At 37.0% G+C, this 18599-nt stretch overlaps 1 protein-coding gene across 1 annotated transcript in view; it reads left to right on the top strand.

The window, feature by feature from the left end:
• Positions 1-1439: 1439 nt before the first annotated feature.
• LOC103800771 (mannosyl-oligosaccharide 1,2-alpha-mannosidase IA) overlaps positions 1440-18599 on the top strand; it is a gene marked incomplete at its 5' end in the record, with an annotated part of 57909 nt that continues 40749 nt past the window's right edge. The window contains one exon of the mRNA XM_009073154.1: positions 1440-1534. Within this exon, the coding sequence (XP_009071402.1) occupies positions 1440-1534 (95 nt within the window). The remainder of the gene's footprint in view (positions 1535-18599) is intronic.

The raw sequence follows: 18599 nt of genomic DNA on the forward strand, positions 1-18599 counted from the left end.
CTTTTTTATTGTAACATGATTATCCCAGAATTTTATATTGACTCCTGATCACATATTTTCAATAATGAAAACCTTTCTTCAGCATGACTTTTAGAAAGTGAGATTTAAAAAATTGTCTTTTATTTGTGTTGAAAGAAATTTCTTCAGTACCTTGCTTTGACCAGCAAATGTCTTCATATATTCACATAAACACATGGGCATGGCTACACCATGAGATGCATCAGATGTACAAGCTGATGTCTAACACATAAATAAATAACAGTTCATCATAAGTGCATCAGATGTACAAGCTGATATCTAGCACATAAATAAATAACAGTTCATCATAAATATGTCTAAAGAGAAAAAATGAATCAAAAGGAACCATTATTAGAAAGAGAGAACAGTGAAGGTGACTTTGCTATTTTGACTACTACACCTGGGATAATCCCTTTCAGTGTTCCACAAGATCCCAGTGTAATTCCAAGCAAATAGGCCTTGAACATCCACATATTGAAACCACTAAATAGGTTTCTATATTTAAGTTGGAACAATATTGCTTCTAATTAAAAACTCTCTTAGTAGAGCAGTGAGTGCTCAAAAAGTCAGGTTAATGTAACCTGAGCTAAGCCAGCAGTTGAAGGAAAGCAAAATCCTCTTTGTTCCAGCTTTTTAACTATTATTCTGGACATAAAAGTTAAATTGTTTGTCATTCCTGTGAGCACATGTTAAGCATTTGGGGTCCTTTTATTTCATGTTTTTAAGGCAAAAGCTGTAACTCTTTAGATGCTAAATATCAGTTAAGTCTCAGTTGTCTGCAGGGGTATATTCCAATTTTTTGATTAATTGTGTCATTGATGCCATCTGGGTATAAGCCAGCTGAGTCCATAAAGGCTATGGTGCTGCAATATTATTATTAATTATTTTCAGTGGGGGTGGGGGGTGTTTTTGTCACAGATTGCCCATGCAGCAGATTTTCAGTACAGCAGGTACGTGGCAGTGCAGCCCAGGCTCTCACCGCAGGCTGAGCTGCCGCTGATAAACCTCACAGAGCTCAGAGGCAGCTGTTGTGCAGCTGAGTCCCCTCTGCTCCAGGACAAGGTGTCACTTCCCTGAGCCCAGGGCACCTGGCAGGGGCAACCAGGAGTGCACGAACTGCTCTGTGTGATGTGATAACCAGAGTGGATCTGGCTGTGCTGATGACTCTGGCTTGATGATGCCAGAGACAGGTCATCTGGGCATTGTCACTGCCTGATCCTGCTGTGTGAGTTCTCTTGTTACCAGATGTAATGGAAAACAGGTTGTGCTGCTTAGTTCCTTTGACGTCATTCTGAAAGAGCAGGGACGCTTCGTTGTGCTGAGATGGCTCGTACCATATGCTCAATAATGGTATTATCTAAATTAATTTCATTGGAACAATAATGCATTTTTCCAACACTTGATTTCTTCTTAACTTCCAGGTTTTCCGAAAAAAGGCAGTGGAGCTTGGAGAGAAATTGCTACCTGCTTTCAACACTCCCACTGGGATACCGTGGGCATTGCTTAATATCAAGAGGTAAAACAACTGCTTTTTAGTGACTAGAACTCATGAAAAAAATTATTTTGCATCCCTCTTTACCACAGAACTATTACAATTGCTGCACAGCTTTTGTCTTTCTGGTTCTACAGTTTAAATTGGGAAATTTGAGTGGATATATGTAGTACACACAGAATACATATAGAAATATATTTATTTACCTCAGAACTGGCTGTGTTTTTGTCAGTTAGTGTGTTGCTCATCACTTCCTGAAGTCCTTAATTGCTTTTAGTGTTGTTTTATGTAGGGCAAGCACACTAGGCCATGTGCTACTCTGAATGGTTTAAGTTTTCTAGCCACTTTGTACTGTTCCTTTTACCTTTTCTCAACTGTAGTATCAGCATGTCCTTCACATCAAGAAACAAGATTAATACCTGCTACAAGTGACTCACTGTTTTGTACGCTCTCCCAAGGAGTGATTTTGCTTTGGGCAGTTGTGGTTTGAAGGCAGCTGTCTGCTGTAGGAGATACGTGTTTCCTGAAGTCGTTCTTGCCTCCAGTATCTGACTCCAGACAGATGTCAGCAATACCTTAGTCCATCTCAGGACTGCTAGCAGTGATACTGTGCCAGTAAAAAAATCCTTTCTTTTCACTGCCTGGAAATTGAAAATTTGAAATTTACACCTGTGGGTGTGTTTGTAAGGACACATCAGCTTTTTTCATCCTGCAAATAAACCCCAGTACAACTCATCACAAGAAAGTGAATCAAGAATAATTTCACATGTCAATGTGCTAGTTTTATATTCCGAGATTTTTGCGTGATTCCCTCTTTGACAGTCAGCATCTTGCTCTGTTCTCTGATCTGTATTTATGAGTACACCTTTTCCCCACAGTGGGACATAAACTGCTCAGTCATACAGAAACCCATGACACGTCAGTTCAGACAGGCTTTTCTTCTGGTTTCCTGTCAAACAGTAGTGAGTTGGAAGTCAAACAGCAGGTCTGTGTGCGTGAGCAGGAGGGAGTTAGCACCTCCTGAACTTTCTCATTATTGAGGGGGCTGATTAACTGCTGCCTGGTGATGATGTGTGGACCTTGACTGGTTACTTACATGCATTCTAATAATTTTCTCTCCACATGCTTTTTAATGAGTTCTGCACAAGTTCAGGAGTACAACAGCTCGAGGTGTGTTGGTTATTTGTTTTTGAGCAGGTAGAAAGATTTCTGAATACAAAACCCTAGCATATGTTTGTAATTGCAACACAACAGCACCTTGCTCTACATAGTATATGTTAACATATTTAAGGTACTCAGGCTAAAACTTTGTCTTTTTATAGCCCTGATCTAAATCTTTGCTTAATTACTAAATATATCAAAATTTTTTTGCATATAGTTCAAATTATGTGGTAGATCTTTATAGTTTTGTTCCCAGTTTCTCACCACAACAGCTATGGTACACTGCAAATGTCAGCTGCAAACACTGCAAGGTGTTAATGCAAAAGGGATTAATTTCTTCTCTGGCACAAAAGTGGAAGAGGATCTCTGCCGAGATAATTTCCTTTGCTGTGGCAGAAAAACTTAGATTAAATGCTGGGTTCTTGGTTATGTGTTTTGAATCCTTTCACATCTGCCCAGGTTTGACCTTCAATAGATGACTCTTCCATAATACTGTGAGTAAACAAATATGCTGTCATCCAGGCTTAGGAAGTGCTAAGCCACTGAAGCCTGCATATATTACAGCACTAATATGCCTCATTTCTGATTAGTGTTTTATTGGATTTTATTTTTATTTATGCTTCAAAATGTAGAACACTCACAATAGATTATGGGTGTCATTGGTTATTTTTAAATGACTATTTTTGAATTAACAGATGAGCTGGATATTTGTTTCACTATGCAAACAGTCGTCACAAAATAATTTGTTTTCTTTGCTCATCCTCTGTCATCATAGCCAGACTTGCCCTCTCCTTGCATGGCTCTGTGTGTAAACATATATATGTGCTATTGTCTGAGTGTGTCCTTACGTACTGAGATCATCCACCTGAAGTCTTGTTCTCTTTTATCTTCTCCTTTGCTTTTCTTCATCCTGATTCCTTCCTCACCACTTAGTGACCATGGGACAGTTACTATCTTATTTGTGAAACCCTAATTATCAAAAGTAATAAAAAGTTCATTGTACTATTCTAGTTAATTACTTGCCAATTTTTGAGTGTGTTTGCTTGTAAAATTTCCTTTTCTAAGGTTTTGTAGAATTTAAAATCTCCTGTTTCTAAAGTGCATTTTCAGTAAATAGATTAGTGGTTTGTACTGGGATTTCCTTTTCTTTCTTTCTAAAGTTTCGTTTGCACTTCCATATTTCTGATGTTCTTGATATTGCTCTGTATCGTCAGCTCATCTTGAGCATCTGTTTTTCACTTCTGCTTGCACTGCCAAATTTGAGGTTCCTTTTATGCCTCATTTGTTTACTTAAGTAACCAGTGTAGTATAGCACTTGTTGACTATTCTGGCTAAAAACTGGTACAAAGAGAGGCTGCAGAGGGAGGAGGGTATGAAGTGGTGGTGGGTTGACAGACGGGTTAGAGTCTTATTCTGGGGGATAAGGAGCACAAGCTGGCAAAGTCATTGCATTTATTTATTTGCTTAGTTATTTACTTTCCTCCCTCAGACAAATCCTTTGTTTAGATATTTCATCTTCAGTACTTCTAAAGCACCAACTATAACAGTTTCTTAAAATATCACTAGGTCATGATCCCTTTTTTTCTTCTCAGGGAGCAGTGATAATCTGGCTTCTCCATACTGAAAGTGTCATTTCCCTTTCTCTCTTAAAAGTTCTAGTAATTTATGACTGAGCATCAGAGTGCTTACGTATTTCTGTAATTTACCTTTCAGATTTATAGAAATTAAAAAATATGATAGTAGGCTAATGGATCTTAACAAATGCTAAGCCTTGGTAAGCCTGCAGGATCAAGTAATCTTTTTAAGATATCTATTTATTTTTACTCTGTAACTATTAAAAGGGAAGCTGTATGGAGCTTGCAGGTATGGGTTGATGCCCAGCTTCAGAGAAGAACTCAGATTGTTCTTAGTCAGAGCAATCAGGAATAAATTTACAAGTATAAGATTCTGTGTAACTTTCTTTTTCTCTTGGATGGAATTTGTGTCTTTATGTCACTTCTTCCCCGTCTGAAAGCAGAACTGTATCTGGTCACTATTTTAGTCATTATTAGTTCCAATAAGACCACATTACTGCTTGCTAATAAGCAACCCAGAAGCATTCTTATATGTAAGAAGATATTTTAAAGAAAGTGTTTCCTCTCTATGCACTGACTAGTTGCATAGTTGGTTTAAGGTTATTTATTGTGCCTTGTGTGCTGTGATGTAGCAATACTGTCAGGTGTTAAGGTGTCTGCCTTTTTATGAAGAATCAGTGTAGCATGTAACCTTTAAGTGCATCTGAAACTTTGAAAAATGGTTATGCCTTATATTAATGAAAAAGTTTTCAACTGGAGTAAATGATATTTTTATTTCTGGAAATTGGGTTTTTTGATGTCTAGCCTGTTTGTAAGTGGTGGTGTGGGTGTCTAAGGGGGATACTATGGCTGTTTCTCTGGCTCAGTGACAAATCTAAATTATGTAAGCATTTATTGCTCTAGGTACCATGGGAAGTGTTGTATAGAAGAAAAAGCTGTGAGGTCTGGTTGGAGTGGGTCAGAGCGTGGAAGCTGAAGGGAAGTCAAAAAGGAGGAGTTTGAAATAAATATGATTAATTTGTATTGAAATCAAACCACAGGGAGTGGTAAGATTTACTTGATATAAATGTAAAATGTTTACTGTGCCTGATGTCAGCTTAGTATTCTTTGCCTACTACACTTTAGCATTGATTGTATACTGATAGTGGATCTGAGAAGAATTCAATGTAACATATTTTATGAAGTGATATAGCAGAGACCTTGCTAAGTTGTTTGCACAAAGTAGTTTCTCATTCCTGAGTAATTGAGGATGGAAGTGACAAAGCTGCAATATTTATGCCATTGGGATGTTATCGGCATGATTTTAAAGCAAGGTCTTTCTTTCTTTCACTTTTAAAATTATTATTATTATTTTTCAAATTCGTACATTTTGCACAGAATAGTTAACTTATGCCACAGGCCATTCCAAGCCTCAAAGTGTTCAAATTTTGAACAGAAGTTTCTGGAAGCTACTGAGCCCTTGCAGCCACTATGTGGATTCAGAACAAGAAGATATGCCCAGAGCACAGCTTCAGAAACAGTTTTCTATCTCACATCACTTGGGAAAAAAAGAAAATAGCAAGAAAAAATGCAGACATAGTTTTTTATTTTGAATTCCTTAATTTTTACCACAGCTAAGGTTCCTGTTCCATGGCAGTAGTGCCAAGTAAGATGGCTCTCCCCATCATTTCAGCTTTCCCAGCAGAACTTGGCTGCTTTGGAGGGGGGCTCTATGCTAAAATGCCACAGTTTTTGCCAGGGTGATACAGACACAGGTGGTGTTCTCTTATGCAGCACTCATTTTGCTATTTCAGACTACTGGACACTTGTTCTGGTATTTCAGACTACTGGCAGTATTTTAGCTTGCAGGTGTTTAAAGGAGCATCTCTCAGCACCTTCCACCTAGGAGGAAATGTGGCTAATAAACCAGCCAGTGAGGTATGAAATACTGGTCTTTAGACAACAGAACTTGCTTGAAAAGATTTTAAAGTGCCAGTGTAACTCACAATTTCCAAACATGTTTGTGGTCTCATGTACCTAAAACACTTGAGGAATAGATGGTCTTCAAAATGTCCTCAGTGTGCTGCCTCATGAGAAAAACTCCGGTGTTCCGAAGGAAAGATTTTTATCAGATAATAGAGCAGTTCTCTTCAAGCTCTGGGACTTCTTCCAAAACATCATAATCAGTGTATGTTTATAGTTTGTAAAGGAATCTTAATGCATTGAGAAAGTCTGAAAATATGACGAAGAAGGGATTCAAATATGTAAATTCAGTAAACCTCTTTGGACAGCTTAATTCTCTCCCACTTACACTGTCAGAAATGCCTGAAATATGATTATTGCATTACTTTGCAAAATTTTCCTAAGCATGAAATTGTTTGTATGATACTATATTCTTTAACACAACTAGCAGTTCTAGTCCTAGTGACACAACAAGCACTTTCTTGCAGAGATTCAACCAGGATGCATAATTTGAATTTTCTGTTTTTCACTGCCAAGTAAAATTTAAAAAAAAACAAAAAACAACAACAACAACAAAACCCACCAAAAAGCAAAACCACACAGAATCAGGACTAGAGAATTTAAGCAAGCTTGTTCTTTACATTTTACTGTCTGGCAAAAATAAACCTCTTTTTATAAAAGGAGTTTAGAGAGGAAAAACTTACATTGTCTGCACAGTTTTTTATTATAGGAGCATGCATAAGTTGTGTTTAGATTAAATCTTTAATTTTATCCCTTCTGTCTAATTTTGGCATAATTTTAGAGGAAGAAATCAAAACTACCTAAGAAGAAAGCTCGAAGTAGCAGACATGCTTTATAAAGGCTTTGTGTGTGTGGTTTTGGCAAATGGCTCCACTGATGTAATAAAGTGGTAATAATAACAACAAGGGTTTGGATATTGAGTTAAGCACTGAGATTTCCCCTGTAGCAGAACAGACCAATTGAAAGCAGACTTTTGCCTTCAGGCATTTGGCTCACAGTGTGGATTTGTATTAGCACTGGATGCAAAGAGATAAATCCTAGCTGAACTTTACCTCTCTAAAAATTATTTGTCTGATGTTAAGCATATGTTTTGGCATAGAATGTTCTGCTGTCTAGAGATACTGATCTCTTTCCGTTGACTAAAGTAGACCTTATGCAAATAATTGAAAGCATTAACATCTTGAGTTGAGGAACTTAATTCTGTCCTAATTTATAAGTAACTAATGACAGGAATGATTTCAGCAAAGGGTACATTTTTTTCAGCACAGCTGTTTCAGTTCATTGTATGATTCATAACAAGTTTACATTTCTTGAGTCAGTCTTGAATGCAAAACAAACTGGAAAAATAGTTTTATATTTGGGGTATTTCAGTATCACAATGTTATATGTCATCTGATTAGCAATTTCATTGTTTTAGCACATGTTGGAACACAACAGTGCACAAATTCCTTGCCATGTCTTTTCCTCATCTGAAATGCCTTGTCATGTCTTTGCCTCTGAAATGAGTCGCCAGTTCTGCATTGCATGACCAGTGCTTTATCTGCAGTATTCACTATATTTGACCTGTGGTGAAGTCTGATTTGCTGTTAAGCAATGTAAAAATCTCATTTGTAATACTGGAAAAATTCCGTGAGATAGTTCAAGGCATGTAGTTGTTTGGCAAGGAAGAAAAAATATTATTTTGATGATATGCTGTATTATTCAAACAGCAGCTTCAATTCAGTACTGTAACATAGAATTTGTGTGGGAGACTGCCCTCTGGCAATAACACAGGAAGGATTTGGAACCTATTATTACTACTGCAAAATATCATTCTCAGTTTAAGTGCTTTCTTTATGGCCAAAGTAAAGAGATTCTAGTCCCAAATTTTAAGTTTAAACACTAGCTCTTTTCCCACAGTTTATTAGTGCAATGTAAAATGAGTATAAATACTTAAAAGTTAATAATTATCATACTACTTATCAGTGTAAAACCTTATGTGAGTATTAGTAATGTGATTCCTCAGCATAAAATGCATTATTGCAAACACTTTATAGATCTCTGTGGTGCTAACAATAGGTAGTGTTCTTTTATAAAACAAAATCAACCTTTTGCCAGACAGTCCCAGCTGGTTACACAAGACTCTTGGTCTTCATATGTCTTGCCACCTCCACAGCAGACACACTCTTCAGGGTATCAAAACCTTCCCTGACTTGCACAAGGTTTTGTCTTGATGGCTTAAAAAAAAGGGAAATTTCTTTTTTTGCGTGTGTGTTATTTATAAAGAAGCTAAGAATGTTTTATGCTTTGGAAAGTTGGAGGGATTCAAGTCAGGATAAGCAGGTTGAACTCTTTTGTGGTTTGCCCTGGAAGAAGTCAGGAGTACAACAAATTTTCTACTAGTCTGGTTGTAAATTAACCAGTCCCTCATCCTGCAGTGACTTAGGGTGGGAAAGGTGCATCAGATTCTCAGTTTGCTTCCTGAGAGTTAAACCCACTCTTGATCCCCAAAGAAATCTGCCTGCAAGACTCTGAAATTGCATTTGTTGAAAACAGGATTTTATAAATTAGTATACAGATGTTTGTGCTGCTTGTGCTCTTGCTTTAGGTGGATAACTGCTGTTATGACCTCGATATTAACAGATAATTAGGAGTTACTTGTATGCATATTTGTATGCCATACCTTCCCCCTGCCCAAGAGTTGCAAGAGAACTCTTAGTGTTGAATTGCCAAACATATTTGAGAGCTGGTGTTGTTTGTAAAGATGCACAGAATGAGGCTCAGTTCCAGATGAGACATGTTTGTATGTTCACCTGTGCAGCAAGGAGGAGCTCCCACTACTGTGGGATGCTGCAAAGGTACTGTGGAAGAGCTTGAGGAGCACTTCTCCTGCCCTGAAATCAAGTGCCCAGTGCCTGGCCTGCTGAGCTCCTTTTCCTTGGAATGCTGACACCTCAATGTAGGCACATTAAACTTTGCACTGGTTGAAGATTGTTTCACTTTCAATTGCTTGTATCATGTATGTCCAAATTTTAATCTGTGTATATAGTAAATTATAATCTTAAAATAAACAAAACATGACTATTGGAAAAGGCTTATTTCAGAGGGAAGGGAATCAATTCCTTAAGACTTCAGGTTTCATTAATTAAATAAAATGAGCACAAGCACTTCTCAGTCACTTCCACCACAATTCAAGTCACCTCAGGGAAACACATCATCTAAAACTGATAGTTGTGTTGGGATTGTTCCACCTAAGAATTTTCTAGCTGGAAAATTGTAATAAGGCACTTCGGAGCTTTTCACTTTGTCTATTTGATACAATGTATGTAGATTTCCAGGATTTTGCCTCTGAAGTGTGTCACTTCTCATTAGTGAGCTCCTGAAACGACCATGAGAAATGGAGAGGAAGCATTTAAAAACTTCTTTGCTTGCGTATTTTAGTTGGAGTGACTTCACTACTTGTATCTGGCTAAATTCTCAGATTGATCAAATCATTTTTAATAATAACAATTTCAAAATGAAAGACTATGTGGAGTTGTTTGGGATTTTTTCCTACCATGGTTTAAGCATCTTTATGATGTGGTAGGTAATAAGGATTGAGATTGACCAAGCACTGTACTTTGACTGACTAAATTGTTGGCATAAGGGTAGGATACCTGTGCAGCATTATAAGGCTGGAGGGACAAGGTTCTTCCTTAGCATCAAAAAGTAAGGACTAGGTTCTAAAATAAGCAATAGTTTAACTATTAACCATCCCTGGAGATTTTCAAGACGAGACTGGATGTGGCACTTAGTGCCATGGTCTAGTAACCATGGTAGGGTTGGAGTCAATGATCTTTTAGTTCTCTTCCAACCTGGTTGATTCTATGATTCTAAGTAGCTGGTTGATGTTTGTAGTTACTGTATATTCTTACTGTCCTAAAATGATGAGCATGAACAAGAGTTGCTGCCTACATTTTTCAGGAATCATTACTGAGAACAATTCTGCTGTTATTTTCACAGAACACTGCATATTTTTCCTTGCTGAAAAAAAACAATTCCCTTCAATACTTCTCGAAGTACATCATTACAGATAAATACATAGATATATGTATATATTGGGAAATGTTTAATCATAATTTTATGGTTTCTCATTACTCTGGTGCAAGAGGATCTCTCCTTAACTTCATCCAAACTGTCACCTCCCAGCTGGACAGCTGAAACTGTGCTGTAACTGATACAGTTCCACTGCATTGTCTGTATCACAAATAGCAGTTTTACTTGTCTGAATTTTAAACTTCTCTTTGTAGCAATTCATTATCCTATTAATTCTGTGAAACTTGAATTTTGTGTTTTTCAGTTTCATTATACCAATGCTGATGAGGGTGCATTATGCCATTTTTATAAGCATGTTTAATTTTAAGCTGACTAGTCATAACTGCTTATGACATCTTTTATTCTTCTGAAATTCATGGCATATCCATTTTCATGGATATGTCAGATACTCTTGCAGTACAGTTTTCCATTTAATCTTTTAGAATGACCTTAAATGAACAAACCAGCATAAAATAGCTGATCTTTTTCCCTAGAAATCACTCTGTTATATCAGAATAATAATGTTTTTGCAGATTTATTTCTTGCTTTAGATTTTAACATAAGCAAAAGCTTATTATTTGTTAATTGTTCAGTCATGTTTAGCATTTGGTGCGAATTGTGGAGTTTTCTTTCTTGTCAGGAATCTTAAAATGACGGAAGGATTTCTTTCTTCCTTACTTGCATAATTGCTGATCATTACTTGGATTTTCTCAGCTTTATGACCAGCTTCATACTCCCAGCTGATTACAGAACACATAATTGTTTTTAAACAGTAATCTCACCATAAATAGAGATACCTCTAGTGCTGTGGTTGTTACTTTCAGTTATCTAGGTCTTGGTCAATGTAACAGCACAGTTTTTGGTTGAAAACAGCAATGTTGTTTCTCATAGTCTTTTCAAGATCCAGACTGTACATGAATCCGTAATCTGAGTTGTGAGTTTTTGTTACAATGTTCTGAGATAACCCAGTGCTTTTTAGTTGTATGTTTTCTGTAAATCTTAATTATTGCATTCTGACTTTGATCCTGCTCTAATTGATGTATTTTCTAACCCTGCTACTCCTTTTTCATGCTTGCTGCCATCTTCTAATCCGTATATAATTTGGAAGAGAAGCACACCTCATTTTCAGCTCTGATAGAAGTTTTCTCTACTGAACTGTGATTCTGTCCTTGCCCCCATATCTTCCATTAGAAGAATCTGAATCTTTGATGCATCATGTTTTCCAGATCTATGTGTTGCTTCTCTGAGTCTTTTTTTCAAATGTTTCAGTTTCATAACTTCTGAAAATTAATGTTTGGAAACTGTACCAGGTGTTGTCACACGTATTTTTTCTGAGACTTCTGGGCTGTTTTTCAGTTCCTTCTCTTCCACCCTTCCATCTGTCCTTCCATCTTTCCTTTGCCTCCTTCCTTCCTTCAATCTCTCATGTTCTTGAGGTCATCCAGTTGATTTGCTCCTCTGCCTCTCTCGGGTACCCAAAACAGGACATATACTAGAGTTGCTCCTTTAAGATATGATGCTTTATGAAAGAGTTGATTCATAAATCCTACTTCTTCTGGTGTATTATCATCTAATACACTGATCTTTGAGGTCTTAAATAATCCTTTCTATCTTACAAAAACACCTTTCGATGCTAATGCAGATATGGACACAGAAAAATGTGTGCTGCTTGAAGGCTGCATTAATTGTCTTCACTGCATTTATGACTGAATGCTCTTGATCAGAACTCTGATGCACTTTAGTCTATCTCTATGCAATTGTTTTCCTTTACTAGTTCTTAAAATTTCTTGCAATTTGTGCTCTGCAAAGGTCAGACAGGTATGGAGCACTTTTGATGCTTTCTAATGCCGAAGTCAGCTGATGACAAAATTTTAAAAGTCTCAGTGATGAAGGCTTTCAACAATGCAGCTATGAGTAAACCCTTTTTTCCAGTTCAAAATTCGTTGAAATGTCCTATCCACTCCTCAATTTTGTCATTAAAAAGCTTTTTTAAAAATTCATTTTTGAGCTTATGTAGTTTTTCTACTAACTGCAGTAAGTCAAATTCTAATTTATAATTTATTTGCCCTATTACAACACTTCATTAAAATGTCAGAAGATGCAGCTTCTAAGCAGGATATTACCCCAAGAACTGTGCATGCAGTGCCTTTCGCATATGGAAATAGCTACAGCAGCTCTGTTCTGCAGCATGAATTAACAAAGATTGATTGCAATCTGTTTTTATTAACTTAAGGAAGAAAAGCAGTGTAGTGATATTAAGAAAATTAATTATAACTTTCTAATCTGGTAATTAATGTGCAGCTGGGCATGAGTGCAGTTAGTGCAATTCAGTAATTTGGCAGTCCTGACAAATTATCATCATCCATTTTAAGGTAGACAACTGTTCTTCAATCTTTGCCCAGATTTTTATAATCTTTACCATTTCAGAATGGTTTGAACAATTTGGATATTAGATATGGCCTTTTGCCATAATAACGTGAGCCGAAGTTCAGTTGGATCCTTCAGAACTGAGGTTCAATTGTGTTTTTTGGAAACATCTTTTACTCCTTTCCTGTATTGTACTGAAGTTTCTCTTGACACAGTTGTATGAAGCAGTGATTGTTAGTAATTGACCTGCATATGTTGCATCATCTTAAAATGATACTGAGAATTTAATATATCCTGTAAATTGAGATACTTCCAATTAAATAGGATTCTTAGGATAATGACTTTCAAAACTAATTGAGTAATATAATGGTGTTACTAAAACTGTTATTGACTGAATTTTGACAAATTAATAAATTTAACTCATGCAATTACCATAATGGTCATACTAGGTTGCATTTCTCATAACCTATCCTTAAATGTGGTTTTTTTCAGAAAAGCAAAGGGAAAATATAAATATGTATTGAATTAGCATGACAAGGTGACTTGAGCAGGGGAGTATTTGTGCCCTTCTTGCCTTCTTTATGAGGCATGAAGGTTATTGTGGATCACCCCCTGCCCAGTGCCTCTTGTCTGTTGGGAAATCAAAGGGTACTGAACAAAAATTACAGCTAGGATCCTAGCAGTGGAATTGAAAATACTTTTTAGCAGACTGCCTGATTTTGCTACTATCATATCTGATCTCCTAAAATACTCAGGTGATCTGAGTATTGTAATATTGTCAATAAGGTTTATATTTAGTCTTGGTTTTATCAATTGATGGGGAAAAAGCACAAAGCATCTATGTAGATTAGATGCTGAAAACTGTCTAAAACCATTCAGTGTCCTTACACAGTCAGTGAACAGCTAAAGGAACCTGCTTTATTTACATAAAACTTCTGGGGAGTTCGCTTGTCTCATTTTTGTTGGTTTGTTAAGGGATTTTGTTGTTGTTTTCATTAGGAATGCACTACAGAAGGTGTTCTTGGAGACCAAAAGCCAGAAGTTTTCAGTCCAGTGAATCTGTCCTTTCAGTTGTTTTGGGACACAATTTCAAGAGAAGAAAAGGTGGACAGCCTTTGCTGGAATAGCTTCTTGCCTAGTACTTACAGTGTACTGCAGGAATTTAGCAGGCATGGATTTGAAACTCCTCAGCTGGAGGAGAGTTGAACTGAGGATTTTCACATCTCAGACATGTGCTTTAGCTCTGTAGGTTTTTGCATTCTTTAAAAGAAAGCATTAGCTAGAGAGTTAAATCAGTCTGATCTTACTGATAGGGGAGTGTGTATGTCATGCCTACAGGCATGTGAATAATTAAGATCGAGGAATCAATGTGGGTGTCTTCATTAGCAGGTTAGTTCAGCTCAGGAGTTAACTTCTGAAGTGTTTCTCCCAGTCTTCCCACTTGCTGTGCTGTGGTTTATGAGTAAACACAAAAGCACCTCAAAGTGGCTGTTTGCTCAGCATCATTGACCTGGCTGTTCTCAGGACACGTGGGGCTACAAACCTGGTCTTGGATGCCTAGGTAATGGACAGCCTTCTGTCTTTTGTTTGGTCCAGCTCAATCTGAGCAGAGAATCAGCCAAATCAAAGGTTTTCAGCAGAAATTAAAAGATTTGACTGTTCTGTAGTTGCCATAAAATATGTGAGGGATTGGGGTGGAAGGGAGGAAATTACTTAGACTCTAATCAATATTTGTTAAAACCCCAAACAAACAAAATGAAACAAAACAATCACAAGAAATCAAACAGAAGGAATGGAACTTGAAAATTGTCTGAGGTTTGTGGTTGGCATTAATGACTCTGAATAGTGTATGATGCTGTTCACCATCTTATGCTGGCTTCTAGTTGGTGTTGCACAGCCAGTGACATATCAGTGGTTTTAGGACCCTAAGATATTACATATTGTTTTCCATGTAAAAAAAAAGCTATTGAGTAAACCAGTTTGCATTTCAGAACAAAAAATGGGCAGCAATGCAGTTTATTGCATCAGTTATATAAATCAGTTATATTGCATCAGTTATAGAAATCACTTTGAAATAGATCAGATTAATAAAGAATATAGTAAGTTTGATTTTCTTTCCGTTTGAACACATGGTTGCAAACAATTCATATTTTAATTACTTTCATATATTTCAGACCATTTTGTCAATATCCTAAGTTTTTGAATTGTTTTATTTTCAAATTTGCTAACTGTTTTCTTTGCAGTCACCAATGTAACACAGTTTTCATGAGCATTCACAGTAATAAAGCTCAGTGTGCACATGGTAAAATAAGAGTAGTCACATGACATGCAGCTGTTTGGAGAAAGAGATATTTTTAAGTGTTTTAGGTGTTCTTTGAACTCATTCTGTGATGGTCTAGACACTCCAGTACTGTAAATCAGTTTGATCACGCTGTAACTTTCAGTTAGATCAGCTGTACTTTTGTTGAGCACTTTCATATATACCAGATATTATGATGGACAAAGAGTGCACATTGAAGAATTACTCTGTAGATGTCTAGGGTAAAATGTAACCCTAAGTGATATGCAGTGCTCTGACTCCCTCAGCTGTGCTGACAAAGTGAATGGCTGCAGAACTGTCATGGGTAGTAAAGTCCAAGAACTCCCCCAAAACCAAATTCAATCATGTATATGAATGTCTCAAGGCTTTTTGTAGCTATCTGAGCTTTTTCGTCATAGCATTTAAAGGTTTGGAGTATTAACTGCAAAGCTTCAATTTTTTCTGTCCAGTCTAGAGATAGTTTGGCTTTTAATGTCTTTTTTCCTTTTTTCTTTTTTCAAGTAAAACTTGTAACTTTTTTTTGTTTGAATCTTCTGATTGCTGATGTGTTGCATCTACATATAAGTCTCAAAATTGATTCTCTATCATATCTTTGGGTTTCTGCTGTGATGGCCAACCTGATATTCATATTGAGTAAGAAACTGTAAGAGAAGATGCTGAATTCTTTGATCAGGAGAAATACAGATTACCAACAAATTTGTATCTGCTGTTTTCTCTATGCTGTTTTGCAGTGAGTTGATGCTAAAAGTCCTGTATGCATTCAAAATAACTCTATGGCATTATCATATCACTGTTACGGCTGGGCAAGCTTTTGATGTGAGTATGCATTTTGCTACTGGAGCCTGCCAGTGTTAGGGTGATTATTTGATGCTGTGTAGGCTGACTCTGCTAATTTTTTCCCCAAATATTGTCATATAATTTGGAATTACTATAGTAGAGAGATAATGCCTGGCTAGTCAAATTTAAGAATGAATAACCCAATGGGTAATACTTTCATGATTGTGTTCTGCTCTGACTGACTTTAACTCATTACAGGCTTCTCTAAGGGCAGAGAAGAATAGGAGCTCACTAGCATGTCTTTATGTTGTGGAAAGCACTCAGCCTGATTTCTTAGTCCAGTGGGCTGATGTGGACTCTCATCTAAGTGTTGAGTTATGTGGATGCACCTACCCAACACCCAAAGTACATGGTGTTATCACTGTAACCTCATGTTAAAAACTCAGTGTCCTTGTGATTCCCTCTTTCTGATGATCAGAGCTTGCTCACTGTAGTACACCATAGCCTAACTGAGTAGACCTGGTCTAGAGGATATGGTATAATTTAATGTCATTTTAAAGACTTACTAGAATAGTCTGTTTGTTCTATATTAAACAATCTGCTGCTCACTGACAAGTAGTAATAAAACCCCAGCAGTAAATGCCATAGATGCATGGATGTCACTGTAGGAATCCATATAGCAGAGGGTAAGGACAAAATGAGACTTGTACAATGGAGGTGTAGTTTGAGACCTATTGAGAAGGAAATAAAAAGAGGCTAGCAAGTCAGCTAAGTAGTTTGTTCCAGAAATTTGCCTTCATTGGTTTAAACTTCATGTTAAAATGACATTTTTATTGTTATAACACTGACACATCTTTAGGAGGAAGTTAATAGGAGGGAACAGTCTTTCAGCAAATTAAATGAAAGGCTACTATTTCCAGCTGACATCTGTGAAACTGCTGCTACATTCCTTGCAGTAGTGCTTAGAGAAATAAATGAGCAAGTATTCATTATAATTGAACTTTAATGGTATCCATATGCTATATATCTTCTAATGGTGCTCATGTTGTGTGGTTTCTGTGTAGTATAAGAAAATGGAGTATTAGTCTGGCAAAGGCCCATTAATGTAAATGTCTTGATTCAATACGTAGCCTTGGAGAGGCTGGTGTGTTTTAAATATACCCCAGCAAATTGTGGTTGGTGCAGCAGGTCTGACAGACTTTCTGGTTGACCTTTCAGGTTGCCCATTTCAGGTCATACAGCACGCTTTCTACGTAATGAAATCCACTGAAGTAAAGATGATTTTTAAAATGTATCATTTTTAATTCTTTTCAAATGAATGTTTCCTAACAGGCATTAGAACGTGCAGTCTTCCAGCAATGCTGTTTCACAACATGTCATAATATTCTACTGAGGTCACAAATAAACTATTGTCTCTATCTTTTACCCAGAATTCCTTTTGTAAATTAATTGAATTTTGTTAATTTTGTCAGCATTGTTTTAATGGATAATATTTTTTGGACCTGTTTTTGAAGGTTTAAATCTATCATTTCAGCATTCAGCCTGTTGTATAGTTAAGGTTTACTTGCATCTGAGATTTTCGTGAGTAGTAAAAGTTTCCAAGCCTGCTTTTGAGGAAGTAAACTTTGGACAGTGGTTCAAACTTGCTTCTTTTTTCCACTTGGTGAAATCTAATCTGTCCAGTTTTTGCATGATACACTGGTTTTTCTGAATTACATATCACAGATGCTTTGATAAGACATATGTTCAAAATTAGAAGAGAGCTCTTGTCGTGGTTTAGGCCAGTTTAGTGCTCCCACTGAAACACCCCAGACCACTGTGCCACTTGCTCACTCCCCACCTCCTCCCCCTGCAGTGGGATGGAGGGGAGAATTGGAGGCAAAAAAGGATAGAGATCATAGTTAAGACAATTTACTACAAACAGCAATGAAATAAGAAAACAAACAGTAACAATGACTATACTAAGAGCAGAGTGTACAAGATAGGCAAACAATTCACACAATTGCATCACACCAGCACACACCACAAACTGGCCGAACTGGTAGGGGGCTCAGTCCTCTCTGCATGGCATGAGGTGGTATAGAATAACCCCAGGGTCCTGGCATGGCCCTCCTGGCTGCTGAAAAAGTTAACCCTGTCCTGGCCAGAACCAGGACAACTCTTTATGGGCTTTACTTCCTTCTGTAATGCTCAGGGATGGGATGCTGTAAAATTTTTATTACTATTTTTAAATGAACTTAATTCCTCAAGAATGTGTGAATTAGCTTTGTACTGCTTTATCAGATGTTTTTTGGGATGTTTCAGAAATGATTTTAATGCAGAAAATATGCCACAAATCCTGTCATCAATCCATATGTTCTAATGCTAAACACCTAAGCACCATTTAAGTTATTACAGACAGATGTTTGTCTAGTCATTCCTTCAAGAGCTGCAACATGGGGATTCCATACTTTTCCAAGGAAACTGATTCCAGTGATTCTGTCTTCACTATTGAGAGGGTTTTTTTTGATGTTGTTTTCTGTACTTTCTGTCCTGAAACTTAGATCTTCACTATTTTGATGAAAGATTTATCCCCTTTTATGTGCTAGAAGAAGAGTATTGACATATCTAATCTATTATCCATTAACAAGATTAATCTTTCTCCTCTCAATCCTGCCTTCTGTGTTCCCAGGAGTTCTTGTTACTCTTCTCTAAGCTTTCTAAATTTTTTCCCTTGTCTTTCTTGAAATGTATTTGGTGTCCAGTACTGCATGTAGATCAAAGAAGGCCTTTCCATGAGCGAATAACATACTCCTTTCATCATCCTCGTTCCTCAGTTCACATTTGAGCCACATCGTGCACCCCATGGCATGCCCTGTTTGCATTTCCACTTAAC

This window comes from Acanthisitta chloris, unplaced genomic scaffold (genome assembly GCF_000695815.1).
Source record: "Acanthisitta chloris isolate BGI_N310 unplaced genomic scaffold, ASM69581v1 scaffold16214, whole genome shotgun sequence".
NCBI lineage: Eukaryota > Metazoa > Chordata > Aves > Passeriformes > Acanthisittidae > Acanthisitta > Acanthisitta chloris.